Source organism: Nerophis lumbriciformis, linkage group LG19, assembly GCF_033978685.3.
Source record: "Nerophis lumbriciformis linkage group LG19, RoL_Nlum_v2.1, whole genome shotgun sequence".
Taxonomy (NCBI): domain Eukaryota; kingdom Metazoa; phylum Chordata; class Actinopteri; order Syngnathiformes; family Syngnathidae; genus Nerophis; species Nerophis lumbriciformis.
Genome location: NC_084566.2, coordinates 32,147,078 through 32,166,479, shown reverse-complemented (window position 1 = coordinate 32,166,479; position 19,402 = coordinate 32,147,078). Strand labels below are relative to the sequence as shown.

The following is a 19,402-nucleotide window of genomic DNA, read 5'->3' as shown; positions in this document are numbered from 1 at the left end:
ATATTTTTAACCCAAATAGGTGAAATAAGATAGTCTCCCACTGTATCTCACGGCACAGTGGTTGAAAAACACTGCCTTAGGGGGGGCGTGATAAAAAAAAAAAGTCCAGTACCACAAGCTTAATTCACAGATTCGCCCCGTGCGAAAACGTGTGTTTGATGTCTCCCCGCATGCATCGCCTCTTTTGTACAATCCCATTCTTCCGCCTTCAAACGTCTCGCTGTTGGATGCTCCCCGCACAATTTATGCAAATTGAAATATCAAAAGCGTCGTTAATTCTCAGCGCATCAAAATGTAAAAAACCCGAGTAGGCAGCTGGCGAACGCGAGAGAGGATTCGATGGGCTGGTGCGGGAAAGGAGGAGGGCGGTGCTGACAACGCCGTTTGGGTACGATGGAAATTGGCAGATTATTTTAGAGCCTGGGGATGACGAGGGGCGCCGACCCACAGCACGTGCCTGAAGGCAATTTTGGAAATTCCCTCAAGAGGTTTATGCAAATTAACATCAGTTCTTCCACGCCTCCACAGTATCAAACAGGAGGTCTGATCCCGGTGGTACTTTTTTTTTTTTGGGTGAGGCATCGTAACTGAATGAACACTGGCAGCTTCCAATAAGCCCACCTCATATCTCCCCGGGACAGTAATCTGCCATGATCCTCGGCGAGGCGTCACTCAAAAGGGTGATAAAGTTGTCAGCGGGCATGTTTAATGCATTTTTTTTTAAATTGCACTTTTGGTAAATGGAGACCTGTGGCTTGACATCAAGGCGATACTGTTGCACTCTGTCAGGTACAGAAAATCATATTTTAGGATGAATTATTATTCAACAGGCCAACAAGCACAAAAAAGCGAGCATCCACCGGGGGTGATAATGTAATAATCATTGACTATTAATGAGCGGCACCTCCAACATTTTAATGGCCGTCGGAGGCCAGCAGCCATAATTTAACATCATCAAGTCTGCTTTTTCCAGACGCCCACTTGGCCTTGAAGGCATCGGTTCGGAGAATTACGATGATTATAAAAGCTACCTCCTCTTGAAATGACTGCAAGAAGGCTGTAATATTTTATGAATTTACAGGTTTTCCCTCCCATGTACTCTACAGCAGCACGGAATGATTTCTTTAATGAATTAGATTGTGATGGCTAGTGGTTAATGTTTTATTTTGGGACTATCATCTGGAAGTGCCTCTCTCTTTTCTTTGAGTGCTCCCGGTAGCTAACACGTTCCCCAATATATTACTTCATATTACACGGCGCCTCCTCGCCTCTCCGTTCTGCATAGTAACGTCCCCTTCAATTTTACAGAGCGATGTAGAGCAGATATAAATAATTATTAGGGATGTCCGATAATGGCTTTTTTGCCGATATATCCGATATTCCGATATTGTCTAACCCTAATTACCGATACCAATATATACAGTCGTGGAATTAACACATTATTATGCCTAAATTGGACAACCAGGTATGGTGAAGATAATAATAGAAAAACGCGATATAAAATCTAATCCATTATTATTTAATTATAAGGTCCTTTTAAAAAAAATTAATAAAATAAAATAAGATAAATAAATTAAAAGCATTTTCTTGAATAAAAAAGAAATTAAAATTATATAAAAACAGTTACATAGAAACTAGTAATTAATGAAAATGAGTTAAATTAACTGTTAAAGGTTAGTACTATTAGTGGACCAATCATGTGTGCTTACGGACTGTATCCCTGCAGACTGTATTGATATATATTGATATATAATGTAGGAACCAGAATATTAATAACAGAAAGAAACAACCCTTTTGTGTGAATGAGTGTGAATGGGGGAGGAAGGTTTTTTGGGTTGGTGCACTAATTGTAAGTGTATCTTGTGTTTTTTATGTTGATTTAATAAAAAACAAAAACGAAAAAAAAAATACAAAACGATACCGATAATAAAAAAAACGATACCGATAATTTCCATTATTACATTTTAAAGCATTTATCGGCTGATAAATGCAGGCTATATAAATTGACGTGACAGGCCAGATCTGGCCCTTGCGCCTTGAGTTTTATACATAAATTGTCTATGATTCTATGATATTAAACATTTTTTAATGTAAATATAAATATGTATATAAATATAAAATGTGTGTAATTAATACAAATAATATAAAAATAAAATCCATATATTGACTAAAGTACAATTTTTTTTACCAAACTTAATTTTAATGGCTTTTTTGCCGATATTCCGATATTGTCTAACCCTAATTACCGATACCGATATCAACCGATACCAGTATATACAGTCGTGGAATTAACACATTATTATGCCTGATTTGGACAACCAGGTATGGTGAAGATAATAATAGAAAAGCGCGATATAAAATCTAATCCATTATTATTTTATTATAAGGTCCTTTTAAAAGAAATTAATACAATAAAATAAGATAAATAAATTAAAAGCATTTTCTTGAATAAAAAAGAAAGTAAAGTTACATAGAAACTAGTATTTAATGAAAATGAGCAAAATTAAGTGTTAAAGGTTAGTACTATTAGTGGACCAGCAGCACGCACAATCATGTGTGCTTACGGACTGTATCCCTTGCAGACTGTATTGATATATATTGATATATAATGTAGGAACCAGAATATTAATAACAGAAAGAAACAACCCTTTTGTGTGAATGAGTGTGAATCAAATCAAATCAAATCAACTTTATTTATAAAGCACATTTAAAATTTACCACAGGGGTAATAGTATAAATGGGGGAGGGAGGTTTTTTGGGTTGGTGCAGTAATTGTAAGTGTATCTTGTGTTTTTTATGTTGATTTAATAAAAAAAAAAAGAAAACGAAAACGATACCGATACCGATAATTAAAAAAACGATACCGATAATTTCCGATATTACATTTTAAAGCATTTATCGGCCGATGAATGCAGGCTATATAAATTGACGTGACAGGCCAGATCTGGCCCTTGGGCCTTGAGTTTGATACATAAATTGTCTATAATTTTTTGATATTAAACATTTTTTAAAGTAAATATAAATATGTATATAAATATAAAATAAATAAACCTGTGTAATTAATACAAATAATATAAAAATAAAATCCATATATTGACTAAAGTAAAATTTATTTTTACCAAACTTAATTTGAAAAAAGCAAACTTCCTGAAAATATTGCACATTTATGTAGAAATACATAAAATTTTGCACAATATCTGTTTTTTTTAAGTACAATGTGCTATATATTGATTAATTTTTTTTTTTTACATGTTTGCTGCCGGCTGACTTAAAAAATGACAACACCAATTTATATTGATTTATAAAACTGTTACCTATTTACTATTGGCAATATTTAAAAAGATATATATTATTTATCACACCCAAGACCAGGCCTGGGCAATTATTTTGACTCGGGGTCCAAATTTAGAGAAAAAAATGTGTCTGGGGGCCGGTATATCCATCTATATATATATATATATATAAGCTGTGAAAATCTGCTGTACAGTATGTGTGCTTGGATCCTACCTATTTTTAGGAACACTAATACAAAACCTCACAATAATGTCTGATTTAAAGCTAAAAACGTTATGACAGACCGCCTTAAAAAACGGAATGGAATTTTTAAATTTGTTTACTGAATGAGACACCCAGAATGTACATTAAAGTAAATAATGTGTGATTTACAATATTAACTATGAACGATAAATCACTGAATATTGACAACATATGAACGTCTCTCACCCTCTCGATCGACATATTTTACAATCAAGCGAAAAGCAACAAAAATGCAACAAACACAGCGAAATATGAACGCAAAGGGTAAAAAAACCCCACCTACAATCTGCTATATCACTAAGCTTTAGAACTTTGTTGTAAAAATCTCCTTCTGCCTTGGTCCCTGACACCCAGGCTGCCCGCTCTGGAAACACTCTGTGGAAACGCTCCCCACCCACACTGCTTGGTGCCTTGTCAAAATAATTGTATCTAAGTTATCACAAAACTTTGTGTTTCAATGAGTTCCCGGCGAGCAGACAAAAGCTGTTTTTGATCTTACCAAGCAAAAGGCTTGTAAAACTCCACTATGTAGGATGGGGAGCGACATGAGGGTGTCGGTTTCTTTGATGTATTGTAATCCACAGGAAGATTTTGTCTTGACCCGAGATCTACAAAGCGGAGAGGAAGCAAGGCCTGACTACCCTCCAGGCACCTTTTCTTTGAACTGTTTTACGACATTTTCTTTTAACTGTTTTGCGACAAAGGCGATGGCTGTTTACGACCCCCCTCCCTTAGAAACAGCTGTTGCCATGTAATCAGGGAAAGTCCCAATAAAAGAGGAGGCGTACAATCTTTCGTCAGAGCGTGGTGGAACACTGTACAAGGGTACAGGTGTACGCGCTCTCCTCATTGAGCCAAGTTTAATTCTGTCTCTGTTTGATTTCTTGCTTCTTGTCTTGTTTAATAGATGTCATCAGTGTTTGAACCTGACATGCCTCGCCTGAGCTGCTGTGACATAGATTACCATAGTAACTGGTATATGTCATGTCTGTGTAATCATGTTTTGTTTTAGTCATGTTTTGTTTTGTTTAATTATTGGACTCTTTAGTTTCTGGCTTTTCTCTCCCTTGTCTTGTTTCCATGGTTACCCATTAGTTTCACCTGTTCCACGTTTGGACTCATTGTGCACTCTTGTTTGTCACCATAGCAATCAATCAATCAATCAATGTTTATTTATATAGCCCTAAATCACAAGTGTCTCAAAGGGCTGCACAAGCCACAACGACATCCTCGATACAAAGCCCACATAAGGGCAAGGAAAAACTCACCCCAGCAACCCATTAGTTTTCACCTGCCCTCACAACTCACGCACCTGTCTTTAATCATGTCACTATTATTTAATATTCCAGTTGCCAGGCTGTCTGTCTGGCGACATCATAGTCCAAGTCCTGACAGGACTTGGACTATGGCGTGGTTTGTTCTCCCGTGGTACAAATGATTTGGACCAGACATGGCGTGAAGGTGAAGACATATTTAATTTTAACACTCAAAAAAAAGAAACAAACAAAAGGCGCTCACAGTGGAGGTACAAAACTTGGCTATAAACACAAAACTTGCACAAAGGCAGAAACTATGAACAATGAAACAAAAACACTAACTGTGGCATTAATAAACAAAAACTTACTTGGACGTGGCATGAAGTGCGCAGAGGTAAACAGATTGTGATTGGTATGATGTCGCCAGACAGACAGCCTGGCAACTGGAAGCTTAAATAATAGTGACATGATTAAAGACAGGTGCGTGAGTTGTGAGGGCAGGTGAAAACTAATGGGTTGCTATGGTGACAAACAAGAGTGCACAATGAGTCCAAACGTGGAACAGGTGAAACTAATGGGTAACCATGGAAACAAGACAAGGGAGTGAAAAGCCAGAAACTAAAGAGTCCAATAATTAAACAAAACAAAACATGACTAAAACAAAACATGATTACACAGACATGACAGTATATCATGCAAAAGCGCTGATTCCAACCATTGAAAGACTTTGTATAGTTCAAGACTTACGGTCATTTGAAGACATCACTGCACATCATAACATCAGCTACAGTTTCCATCTTAAAGATCTAAAAATATTATTTGGGAATGTCCGGCGGGCCAGATTGAAAACAGCCTGTTAAGATGGGGTCTTAATTTGCCCAGGTCTGCCCAGGACGCACAGGGCTGCCACCTACAGGACACATGTGTTTGGCCTTGTGTTGTTGCAATAAACAAATATGAATGTGTGTGCATTTATTCTGGTGCATTTTAAGTTGAACGAGTTAATGTGCTTGTATGACTGACCTTTGACCTCCTACCTTGTCGTTCGCAGCCTCTGAAGCTGAACTGCGAGCTGTGCAGCGTCGTGTCCAGTTCAGGACAGATGCTGGGCCAGGCGACAGGCGCGCTCATCGACCGCTCGCCATGCATCTGGCGCATGAACAACGCGCCGACGCGGGGCTTCGAGCGCGACGTGGGCCGCCGCACCACGCTGCGGGTGGTGTCGCACACCAGCGTGCCGCTGCTGCTGCAGAGACCGCAGCACTTTTTCGGCCAGCACAACGACACGGTCTACGTGGTGTGGGGCCCGCTGAGGAACATGCGCAAGGACGGCAAGGGCGTCGTGTACAACATGCTGCGGCAGGCGGCCGACAGCTACCCGCATGCGCGCATTTACGTCACCACGGAGGACAGGATGAACTACTGCGATATGGTCTTCAAGAAGGAGACGGGGAAGGACAGGTGAGTTCTCGACATCATTGCTTTGAACTGTTGCTTTAAGAGCACACTGTTACAGTTTTACAAACCTTTATTTATAAATTGCAACATTTACAAACAGTTGAGAAATAATGATCAAAATAAGTACAAAAACAGTACAAAACAGCGCCAGGGGGTTGTAAACTCAAAGTAACTAAAATAGAATGCAAAATATATACATAAAACAAAATGCAAAGCCAAAGGCTCACACAATTTCAGTAAATAATTTAAATGCTATGGGTGTGCAGAGGGGAGGTGACGGCAACTGACACCAGAGGGATGTAATGTTCAATAATTTGTTATATATATAGTCCAAATATATATAATAATCAAACAATACTAAATATACGAACTTGTCATGACTTGGTCCTGGGTGTTTGCTTTTCCGGAATGCAACGGAAAGTTGGCTCGGGCGAGACGGGAATGTAAATACATGATTTATTTAATATATCAAAATAAAGTACAAACGAAAAGCGCGCACAGTGGCCGAGAACAAACTATGAAACCAAAAGACTATAGCAAAAAAAGTACAAACGAAAAGCGCGCACAGTGGCGGAGAAACGACTTGGCTATGAAAACAAATACTTGCACAAAGGCAGAAACTATGAACAACAAAAACCACTAACTGTGGCTTAATAAACAAAAACTTACTTGGCATGGAACCGGCATGAAAAAAGAGCAGCAAGGGTCATAAGGGTGTGGAGAGTGTGCAGAAGCATAAATGCGGGATGTCACCAGAAAGACAAACTGAAAACAATGAACTTAAATACTACAGACATGATTAACGAAAACAGGTGCGGGACTCAAAACGTGAAACAGGTGCGTGACGTGACAGGTGAAAACTAATGGTTGCTATGGTGACAAAACAAAAGTGCACAAAAAGTCCAAAAAACAAAACCGAACATGACCAAAACAAAAACATGATCACACAGACATGACAGAACTAAGGAAATGGACTGTGACAAAATCCAAGAGTGTGTATGGCAGGCCTGGGCAATTATTTTGACTCGGGGGGCCAAATTTATATAAAAAAATGTGTCTGGGAGCCGGTATTATTTTTAGGAACACTTAGACAAAACCTCACAATAATGTCTGATTGAATGCTAAAAACATTATGACAGACCGTCTTAAAAACAGAATGGACTTTCAAATTTTTTTACTGAATGAGACACCCAGAATGTACATGAACATAAAGAATGTGGGATTTACAATATTAACTATGAACGATAAAACACTGAATATTGACAACATTTGAACGCTACACCCCCTCTCCATCCACATATACAAACACAGCAAAATATGATCGCCAAGGTTAAAAAAACAAAAAACACCTACTATCTGATATATCTGATACATAACTAAGCTGTAGAACTTTGTTGTAAAAATCTCCTTCCTCATCTGTCCCTGACACCCACATTTCAGGCTCTGGAAACACTCAGTGGAAACGCTCCCCACCCCCACTGCTTGGTGCCTCGTCTGAGCTGCTGTGACTTAGATTACCATAGTAACTAATTAAATTACCATAGTAACTAGTATATCATGCAAAAGTGCAGATTCTAATCATTGAAAGACTTAGCAAGACTTACGGTCATTAGAAAACGTCACTGCACATCATAATGGCAGCTACACTTTCCAGTTTAAAGATCTAAAAAAAGGATTTGGGAATGTCCGGCGGGCCAGATTGAAAAGCTTAACAGGCCGCATGTGGCCCCCGGGCCTTAATTTGCCCAGGTCTGGTGCATGGTGTAAGACTGTGTAGTATTTAACTGGAGCGTTTTACCGTAAATGTTGGAGGTGCGTGTTGGGAGGAGCGGTTCTGTCCGACAAGGGCAAGGCAGGCAGAGTTGGCCAGGGGCGGAAGCGAGGTCGAGAGGCAGGAGAGAGTAGTCGTAGTCCGGGGGCAAGCGAGGAGTCGAGAACCAGGGAGCGCGAGGAAGACAGGGAAGATCCAGGAGCACGACACACAGCATGACTCGGGGATGCGCACAGGGAACCTCTGGGGTGAGGGAGGACACGACAATCAACACATGGAAAGCACAGAGATCAGGACAGAGTTTTTCTGTCTTGCCTCTTGGTGAGGGCGGTCGCATTTTTCTCCGCTCCCTCCTTCCCTGCTTGCTTTCTTGTGTCCTTGTCTTGTCTGAGCTTTTTTGAAGCCTCTTTCTTTGCGCTGTCCTCAAATCTAAACATCAAACATGGATATGATCAGCTGGACTCTCGACGCAATTGACAAAGAAAAAGAGGTTCGGGGGAGCCTGGCTGCCCTGATGGAACCATTGCTGCGGGGTACGTGAGAGACTCCTGGGATAAATGGAGACTCATGTGCCTCTCAGTCCTTTCCATCGAGGACGTGGAAGACATCTACCTATTTGGAACCGCGATCGCGGGGCGTCTACTGATTGGGCTGGGCATTGCTCTGGTGTATCGTCAAATTCGGAAGACGATGGCAGCCACTCAAGGAGCCCAACGGCTGTTCATCGCAATGGAAGGATTGGGTCGAGCTGTGGGAACACAGACTGCGGCGATTTCTGATTTGAATCGCAAAATGGATCTCATCTTGGAGAAGCTTGCTGAGAAGGAAGAATTAAATTGAATTTGAGAGAGCCAGCACGGACACACAGAGCAGGAATGTCATTGTTTTGACTGCTCGAAGAAAACAACATCTTAATCTACGATTTGACTCCCTCGAATGGCCTTGTTGCTATCAGGAACAGGCTGTTCTGAAGAACTCCCCCGAGGACTCCTCAACGATGGACGCTTTTGACCCTCCTTTTTTTCAATAACAGCTGGTGTCGAACTTTGAGATCGGCCCCAGTCCACAAAACATTTCAACATCTCACCCGAGTTAATTGGGCATACATGCAGGCACCCGCCCCCCCCCAATCAACGCCTTCACCACTGCTTAATTCCTCCGGGGTTGTGGATGGCTGAGTAGCGCTTTATAGCGGCAGCCGGCCTCCAGGGCCCTAAATCCCCCCCCCTCTGTTGCGAGTTGTTGTGATTACATGTATCATGTTTATGTGTGCCATGCTATGTGAGTTTTTTTCCTCGGACTCAGTCTGAACCCCTCCTGAGGGTCCAGCCTTAGACTGATATTTTTTTTACTCTTCCCCCTTTTCCAATGTCACCTTTTTCCCACCTTTTTTAAGGAGCGCCGTAAGTGGCTGAGCCGTTGGCGGTCCCGTCTTGTCCCCTTTTGACGTATGTCTGCTCTTAGTAGAACTGTGTCGAAAATGAAATTTCAGTTCTTATGTGTTTTGTACATTTTAAAGAATGGACAACAATAAAGCATCTTGAGTCTTGAAATCTTGAGGGAGAGCATAAAGCTGGGTATCGACTTACGGTACAGGAGACTATATTCCGGCGCCAGCATGCCAGGTTGTGCAGGCTTATGAAGGCAGCTTGATCATCACAGGCAGGTGCGCTGGTTGCCGGTGAATGATTGCAGCTGGCGGCTGCTGCAGGGCGGAGCGCCGCGGGCGTGTCCCGAGGTGAGACAATCAGAGCGCAAGGATGAGGGCGTATTCCAATGCACCCTGGCCGTGACATTAAATTTGGAACACAGCATCATCGTTTTCACAGCTTTTTGGTTGTTAGAGGTAAGCTATGCTCGTGTTAGTGCTAACATTGTGTCCTCCTGTTTTTCTTCTTAATATTACTTGTTGTATGTGATATGACATTAATTATGTTGGACAAGTGCATAGTTGGGAGGGGGTAATTAAAGTGAGTTGTACGTTGCTTAGCTTGCATTTATGAGGCGACTCTTAAGAACGTCCTGCTTGGCTTTCCGCACTTTAAGACAAAGTCGGGTCTGGGGAGGGAAAAGTGTTTAATGAGGTTGCAGTGTTGTGCCAGCAACGTCCTTTGAAACACACAAACTTCTGGCTGCATGTTGGCTTTATGCCGACACAACAGACAGATTTATTACCTCTGCCAAGTACAAAAAGCTGCAACGCATGTTTGTCTGTCAATTAGCAGGGTCAGTTTTTTGTTGTCACGTTGATAAATCACACGGCTTATTCTATTGTCTGTCTATAGCGTCAAAGGTGTGTGGGGTGTGATTAATCAGTTACCTGTGACATCACCATGACAACGAGGTTGTTATCCAGCCTGCGACATTTGTCATTCTTTTCCTCGTGTCTCGGATCATCCATCTTCATCCTCCTCAGTGAGCCGCTTGTTGAACAAAAAGTAAAAAGGATGGATGAAAGTCTATGAAGTAATTTATTAGTTAAGCAATTTAAAAAATGATCTGCTTCGCTACGGTGGTAAAGGGGTTAGTGCATGTGCCTCACAACACGAAGGTCCTGGGTTCGACTCTGTGTGGAGTTTGCATGTTCTCCCCGTGACTGCGTGGGTTCCCTCCGGGTACTCCGGCTTCCTCCCACCTCCAAAGACATGCACCTGGGGATAGGTTGATTGGCAACACTAAATTGGCCCTAGTGTGTGAATGTGAGTGTGAATAATGGGTTATACTTTGTGGAGGGGGGCGTGGCCTGCGGGCCGGCAGCGAAGCGGGGGTGTGCCAGGACCGACTTCGAAATCAGCTGGGCCTGGTTATCTAATCACCTGTCACTCTGTTAAAAGGCAGCAGCCAGGAGGAGAGACGGGTTGGTTGACGAAGACGGACAGAAAAAAAGACAATCGCTGAAAAGCAATTTGTTGAAAGAAGTAAATAAAACTGTATTGTAACCCTGATCCGGGCTCTCATGGCGTTGAGTGGTGGTCCAAAGAACCCCCTGGAGGGCAACCTCCACATACTTGTATAGCGCTTTTCTACCTTCAAGGTATTCAAAGCGCTTTGACACTATTTCCTTATTCACCCATTCACACACACATCCACACACTGATGGCGGGAGCTGCCATGCAAGGCGCTAACCACGACCATACTTGCCAACCCTCCCGAATTTTCCGGGAGACTCCCGAATTTCAGTGCCTCTCCCGAAAATCTCCCGGGACAACCATTCTCCCGAATTTCTCCCGATTTCCAGCCGGACTTAAGGCAGACCTGAGTGAGGACACTGAAATTCAAGTATGTATTTTATTTATATGTATATATATATGTATATGTATATGTATATATATATATATATATATATATATATATATATATATATATATATATATATATATATATATATATATATATATATATATATATATATATATATATAGCTAGAATTCACTGAAAGTCAAGTATTTATTTTATTTAATATATATATATATACGTATATATACACTATATGTATATATATATGTATATATATATATATATATATATATATATATATATATATATATATATATAAGAAATACTTGAATTTCAGTGAATTCTAGCTATAAATATACTCCTCCCCCTTAGCCCCGCCTACCCCGACCCCGCCCACCTCAACCCCCCATCTCCCGAATTTGGAGGTCTCAAGGTTGGCAAGTATGACCACGACCCATCAGGAGCAAGGGTGAAGTGTCTTTACTCAAGGACACAACGGACGTGACTAGGTTGGTAGAAGCTGGGGATTGAACCAGGAACCCTCAGGTTGTCCATCTGTGTTGGCCCTGCAATGAGGTGGCGACTTGTCCAGTGTGTACCCGCCTTCCGCCTGAATACAGCTGGGATAGGCTCCAGCACCCACCGCGACCCCGAAAGGGACAAGCGGTAGGAAATGGATGGATGGATGTACAAGTTTGTGGCGACTGCCATGTTGAGTGTGATCAACTACTGATGTTTGTGTCTGTGTAGAGTGCACTGCGCAGGATCGAACCCAGAACCCTCGTATTGTGAGGCTGATGCACTAACCCCTATACCACCGTGCTGCCTGACTTTTTGTCCTCAAAATTCTACACACAATACTTCCGTAATGACATTGTGAAAAGTTTTAACTTTTTAATTTTTGCAATTTTATTAAAATGAGTGAATGTGAGTGTGAATGTTGTCTGTCTATCTGTGTTGGCCCTGCGATGAGGTGGCGACTTGTCCAGGGTGTACCCCGCCTTCCGCCCGAATGCAGCAACCCCGAGAGGGACAAGCAGTAGAAAATGGATGGATGGATGGATGGGAAATCATGACATAAAGGGATTCTTTAAAAAATAGATATTTAAAATTTAGAATCGGAATAATAAGAATGGGGATTTGGATGTGAGCACTCCTATCAAATGATGTCACAGTTTTTAATTAGTTTAACTTTGCATAACATGAAGTTATTACTAATTTAAACTTGTGACATTATTGGATCAAAAGGCAAAGAAAAATTTGATATTTTGGTGTTGGCCCTGCGATGAGTTTAGTTTAGTTTAGTCTTTATTTGAAGTGACAATGCACAGAAACATTAAGCTCAAAGACAGATATGTTCTGTACCAGATTATAGCTAAATAGCTCATTTCCATCTGCAGTCCCTGGCTACCTAAGTTAAAGGGATACAAAAATCATGCAATAAAATCATACTATAGCATGTAATCAAATTAAGAAAAGTCATACAATGCCCTTTCATGGGCACATACTTATTATACAATACGACCACACCACATTTACATCATCACACAAAGACAATACATGCTCTTGTTCACATCTGTCATCATTTGTAAAAACAACCATGATTTTAACAGACACACCTCACAATTTACAACAAAAATGCTCTCATGGATAAATATAATACACATTAAGTTGATGTGTCAATCATAGTGTCCACCTTAGTGGCTGTGTGAGCAGCTTTGATTGCTCCAAAGCCACTCTTTAACTTCAATTGTGAATGAAGAGTAATCTGTTTGATTTATCAAGTTTGTTGTGAGGTCGTTCCATTCCTTTATGGCTTTATATGAAAAGGCTGATTGTGCAAAAGAGGTTTTCATCTGGGTACACTACACTGAGGTGGCGACTTGTCCAGGGTGTACGCCGCCTTTTGCCCGAATGTGGCTGAAATAGGCTCCAGCACCCCCTGCGACCCCGAAAGGGACAAGCGGTAGAAAATGGATGGATGGATGGATGGTTTAGGACTGAAATTTATTGAGAAATTTGAGCAAAAAAATGTTTGGGCCCTTTAAAAATGTAAGGACTTTTATGTCCTGTGCTTTGAAGATAAATTCAAGTCAACAATTAACGGCTCCCTCTGCTGGTAGCTGGTGAGTAGTAAAATAAACTGCACCTCCTCTGTTGGTCATTTATCATGTTATTGTTGGCTGTAATGCCCGTGCATTATCGTTCGCTTCCTGCTGAGCTACAGCGACTCTTTTGTCGGATGCTATCAGCGGGAGATAAGCGACCTTAAAGGCAGTCGCCACGTAAATCACACTTGTCACACGGCAGCACCGCCACCTCCCCACCTGAGTTCAGGTCTGCGCCGCCATTAGACGCCACGATCCTGTCGCCCAGCTGCTCTGCAACCTTTTACTTGGCACCATTTTTCTTCTGTCTTTGACTTAAAAGAACTTGTTCTGCCTAGCCGACCAGTGAACACAATAAAGCGCATGTTGTTAAAAGCGCACTCTCCCCTGACCGCGGCAATTAAAAAGCGAGAACTGTTGGACAGCTGTTGATCTGAGTGCATATATATGTCTTTAAATCACAAGTACAGTTGTGGTCAAAAGTTGACATACACATAATGTCATGGCTGTCTTGAGTTTCCGATTATTTCTACAACTCTTATTTTTTTGTGATTGGAACACATACTTGTTGGTCACAAAAAAACAGTTTGGTCCTTCCTCTGACATCACATGGACAAAGATAAGACCTTCTGGAGGAAAGTTATGTGGTCAGATGAAACACAATTTGAGCTGTTTGGCCACAATACCCAGCAATATGATTGGAGGAGAAAAGGTGAGGCTTTTAATCCCAGGAACACCATTCCTACCGTCAAGCATGGTGGTGGTAGTATTATGCTCTGGGCCTGTTTTGCTGCCAATGGAACTGGTGCTTTACAGAGAGTAAATGGGACAATGAAAAAGAAATATCGAGATATATATTGTGTATCGCAATATGGCCTTAAAATATCGCAATATTAAAAAAAGGCCATATCGCCCAGCCCTAGTTCAATGATGCCATTTCTGTTTGTCATGTATAATTTTGTCTATTTTGTGTTCATCCTTGAATAAACTGGTCAGTTTCTTGTTACCAACCATTGTGTATTATTCAAACTCCCCTAATTCAGCTGGCTAGTTGTTATCAAGAGTACTAAAACCCTTTTCAACATGATTCTGACAACTAAGTAGGCTAAATAACTTTAAACTTTAATACATGCTCGGATAGGCCAGTATCGGTCAGTATCGGGATCGGATCGGAAGTGCAAAAACAATATCGGTATCGGATCGGAAGTGCAAAAACCTGGATCGGGACATCCCTAACGTCTAGTCTCTTACGTGAATGAGCTAAATAATATTATTAGATATTTTACGGTAATGTGTTAATAATTTCACACATAAGTCGCTCCTGAGTATAAGTCGCACCCCCGGCCAAACTATGAAAAAAATCTGTGACTTATAGTCCGAAAAATACGGTAGCTAGTTCTTAAATATGGTTCGTCAACCAAAACGTTCGTATAGTTAAACAGATTTCCCCATAACAAACAAACAATGTACACATTAATAATTGTATCTAGCCTCGACAAAAATCCCTAGTTTGTATTAAAAAAATGCACTTTGAAGACACTATAATGTGTATATAAATTGTATATGTATCAAATAATTAAATATGTATTACCTTCTCAGTGGCCTAGTGGTTAGAGTGTCCGCCCTGAGATCGTTAGGTTGTGAGTTTAAACCCCGGCCGAGTCATACCAAAGACTAGGGATGTCCCGATCCAGGTTTTTGCACTTCCGATCCGATACCGATATTGTTTTTGCATTTCCGATCCGATACCGATACTGACCGATACCGATACTGGCCTATCCGAGCATGTATTAAAGTTTAAAGTTATTTAGCCTACTTAGTTGTCAGAATCATGTTGAAAAGGGTTTTAGTACTCTTGATAACAACTAGCCAGCTGAATTAGGGGAGTTTGAATAATACACAATGGTTGGTAACAAGAAACTGACCTGTTTATTCAAGGAGAAACACAAAATAGACAAAATTATACATGACAAACAGAAATGGCATCATTGAAACAAGGGCTGGGCGATATGGCCTTTTTTTAATATTGCGATATTTTAAGGCCATATTGCGATACACGATATATATCTCGATATTTTGCCTTAGCCTTGAATGAACACTTGATGCATATAATCACAGCAGTATGATGATTCTATGTGTTTTGATTGATTGATTGAGACTTTTATTAGTAGATTGCACATACAATTGACCACTAAATGGTAACACCCGAATAAGTTTTTCAACTTGTTTAAGTCGGGGTCCACTTAAATTGATTCATGATACAGATATATACTATCAGATATATACTATCATCATAATACAGTCATCACACAAGATAATCACATTGAATTATTTACATTATTTATAATCCAGGGTGTGGAGGGGGGCGCCGGATGTAAGTGTCAAAAAGACAGCCAAAAGAGTTTGATATGAGAATAAATCTAAAGTTCAAATATAGGGTAGAAATGCACCCATTTGCAGGAAATGTAGTCTTGATTTTCAACATTTTCTTTCAAGGCTTGCATGTCTACATTAAAACATTCTTCCTCATACTGCATTAATATATGCTACTTTTAAACTTTCATGCAGAGAAGGAAATCACAACTAAAAAAATCACAAATTTTTTCATACGGTGTTGATGCGGAAATGTTTGCCTCGGCATTTTGATTGTGTGGGCGTGTGGCACCGAATGGAGATAAGCGTCTCGACAGACGTCACAATATTTGAACAATGATGACGAAAACTGTTTTCTCTGTCGTGTCCGTGTGTCGAAAATTGTTATGCGCTTATTTTTTTATTTGATTTTGTGCGTGTCATAGATTTGCTATGCGCAGAGGACGCTTAAACAGTGCGCAATTGCACAGGCGAGCACCTTAGAGGGAGCGTTGCTCGCACGGCTGCGCTAGCATCACAGCTAACGTTAGCCATGCTGCTACCTCTCTACTGGGAGAGGACGTATACGTATGTGACGTATGACGTGACAGTATGTAACGTGTGTAAGAAGGTGCGCTCGCTGTCTGTGAGAGGGAGACACAGGAAAGAGTGAGAAGAGCCTGTCGTGTAATGCCAGCAGCTAAAAGCAACTGCGTGAGAATCCACAGACCTGTGGATGTGTTGAAGGTGTGCTGGAAAATGCGGAACGGAAATTACGGAGCAGCAGAAAAGTGGAATGTATTATTTAAATCGGTGCGTTGGAAAACACGGACCGGAGTTTTTTTTAAACTGGATCTGGATCGGCATTTTCCCATGCCTTGCTGATACGCAATTTTTGGCAAATATCGGCAGCCGATCCGATCCAAATATCGGATCGGGACATCCCTACCAAAGACTATAAAAATGGGACCCATTACCTCCCTGCTTGGCACTCAGCATCAAGGGTTGGAATTGGGGGTTAAATCACCAAAAATGATTCCCGGGCGCGGCCACCGCTGCTGCCCACTGCTCCCCTCACCTCCCAGGGTGTGATCAAGGATGATGGGTCAAATGCAGAGAATAATTTCGCCACACCTCGTGTGTGTGTGACAATCATTGGTACTTTAACTTTAACTTTAACTTTAAACCAACATAACACTGGTAACAAACGTCTTTTTATCCAAACAAAACACACACACACACGCACACACACACACAAAAGTCTCTTTAGTGCACTCCAAAATGTTACCAAACATGTTGCTACAATAAAAAATTTAAAAAAGTTAAATCCTTTTACCTGAATATTTGTGGCATTTGTTGAAAAGTCTGGAAGTGGTAAACAAGCACAGCACAGGACTGCCAAGTTTGAGAAAATGACAAAAGTGAGACTTTAGTGGCATGATGTGTTGGAAAAAAATTTGGTCTTTTTTTTTTTTTTTTAACATCAATTTGGCCTGTTTTAACGGCGATTTATACTTAAAGACTTATGTCCTCACCTCCAGCAGCTCTCCCTGAACTGTGACCTCCTAATGCGAGTCTTAATGAACAAAAAATAAAAATCATCTCCCCTGTTTTCCCTGCTGGCTCTTCTGTCTTATCCTCTGCACCTGGGTTCTCAATTTGTATCTCTTCTGCGTCTCCGTCCACACTGTCCTCAATCTTTTCTGATCTCTCTCAATCTTCCAGTGGTTTTGTTTACTGTGTGTAGACTTTTGTTAACGGTGTGAAAATGTTAAATTTAGTGTGTAAGCAATTGGAAAAAAGTGTAAAGGGTATCAGACTGTATACAGTTGCAGCTCACTAAGACCGAAAGTAATCCCGACAAGCTTCTTACCTTGCTTTAAAATCTCATACACCAAAAAAATAGCCAGCACCACTCGCTTCTTGTTTTTTTATTTTTTTTATTTTATTTTTTTTAAGCCCCATTTTTCCGGGCGGGTCAGCGCTCACAGTCAGCAGCAGATTATGATGGCTGATTACACCATCGTTCATAAAAACACACTAAAATAATAATCAGCACATCAGCGTTGAGCCCCCGCTGGGCTGTTTATCTCTCATTTAACACACTCCCGCAAAAATAATGCTATGAACTCTATAACAATTTTGCCCCATTTTCCATCTTACAGGCCACAATATTAGGTACACTTTGCAATACAATACAAGAAGTGTTTTTGAGTCTCTTTCAGGGAACACAATATCATAATGTTTTCTATGCCAGTGTTTTTCAACCTTTTTTGAGCGAAGGTACATTTTTTGCGGTGAAAAAATGCGGAGGCACACCACCAGCGGAAATCGTTAAAAAAACGAAACTCAGTTGACAGTAAAAAGTCGTTGTCGCAATTGTTGAATATGACTTTAAACCATAACCAAGCATGCATCACTATAGCTCTTGTCTCAAAGTAGGTGTACTGTCACCACCTGTCACATCACACCCTGACTTATTTGGAGTTTTTTTTGCTGTTTTCCTGTGTGTAGTGTTTTAGTTCTTGTCTTGCGCTCCTATTTTGTTGGCTTTTACTCTTTTTTTGGTATTTTCCTGTAGCACTTTCATGTGTTGCTTTGAGCGATATTCACCGCACCTGCTCTGTTTTAGCAATCAAGACTATTTAAGTTGTTTTTGTCCTTCTTTGTGGGGACATTGTTGATTGTCATGTCATGTTCGGATGTACTTTGTCTTTGCTCCACAGTAAGTCTTTGCTGTCGTCCAGCATTCTGTTTTTGTTTACTTTGTAGCTAGTTCAGTTTTAGTTTTGTTCTGCATAGCCTTCCTTAAAGGCCTACTGAAACCCACTACTACCGACCACAATATCGCGAAATGATCAAGTATGACACATAGAATGGATCTGCTATCCCCGTTTGAATAAAAAAAAATAATTTCAGTAGGCCTTTAAGCTTCAATGCCTTTTCTTAGGGGCACTCACCTTTTGTTTATTTTTGTTTAAGCATTAGACACATTTTTTACCTGCAAACTGCCTCCCGCTGTTTCCGACAGCTACAAAGCTATTAGCTACCGGCTGCCACCTACTGATATGGAAGAGTATTACACGGTTACTCTGCCGAGCTCTAGACAACACCGAAACTCAACAACAACACATCATTTGCAGACTATAATTACTGGTTTGCAAAACATATTTTTAACCCAAATAGGTGAAATTAGATCATCTCCCACGGCACACCAGACTGTATCTCACGGCACACCGGTGTGCCGCGGCACAGTGGTTGAAAAACACTGTTCTATACTACTCTACACGCAGGGCCGTATCTCATCACGTGCAATGCGTCAGGCCCTGCAATCCGTTAGAACCATGTTTCTGCATATTAAAATGTCAGGTAATGAACGACAAGGCGCTTAGTAATACATTTTACCCCAAAAAATTATTCCTAACCCCTTCCTGCTCCATCACTGATAAAAATGTAATGGCAATTTCCCTTAATATCCTCACCAAAACCCTCTGTGCGCTTGTTTAGGGCCACAACCACTAAGGGCCGCCACATGATCATGGCGACCGGTCACTTCAGTAGCTGATCCTCAACGTGGTTATAATGCTCTGCAGGTGGGTAGCGGGGGGGTGTAAGGTATTTGTAGCGTCCCGGAAGAGTTAGTGCTGCAAGGGGTTCTGGGTATTTGTTCTGTTGTGTTTATG

At 40.9% G+C, this 19,402-nt stretch overlaps 1 protein-coding gene across 1 annotated transcript in view; it reads left to right on the top strand.

Annotated features, from left to right (window-relative positions):
• Window positions 1-19,402, top strand: part of st6galnac3 (ST6 (alpha-N-acetyl-neuraminyl-2,3-beta-galactosyl-1,3)-N-acetylgalactosaminide alpha-2,6-sialyltransferase 3) — a 62,026-nt gene that overhangs the window by 33,219 nt on the left and 9,405 nt on the right. The window contains exon 3 of the mRNA XM_061978919.2: window positions 5,845-6,254. Coding sequence (XP_061834903.1) covers window positions 5,845-6,254 — 410 coding nt within the window. The remainder of the gene's footprint in view (window positions 1-5,844; window positions 6,255-19,402) is intronic.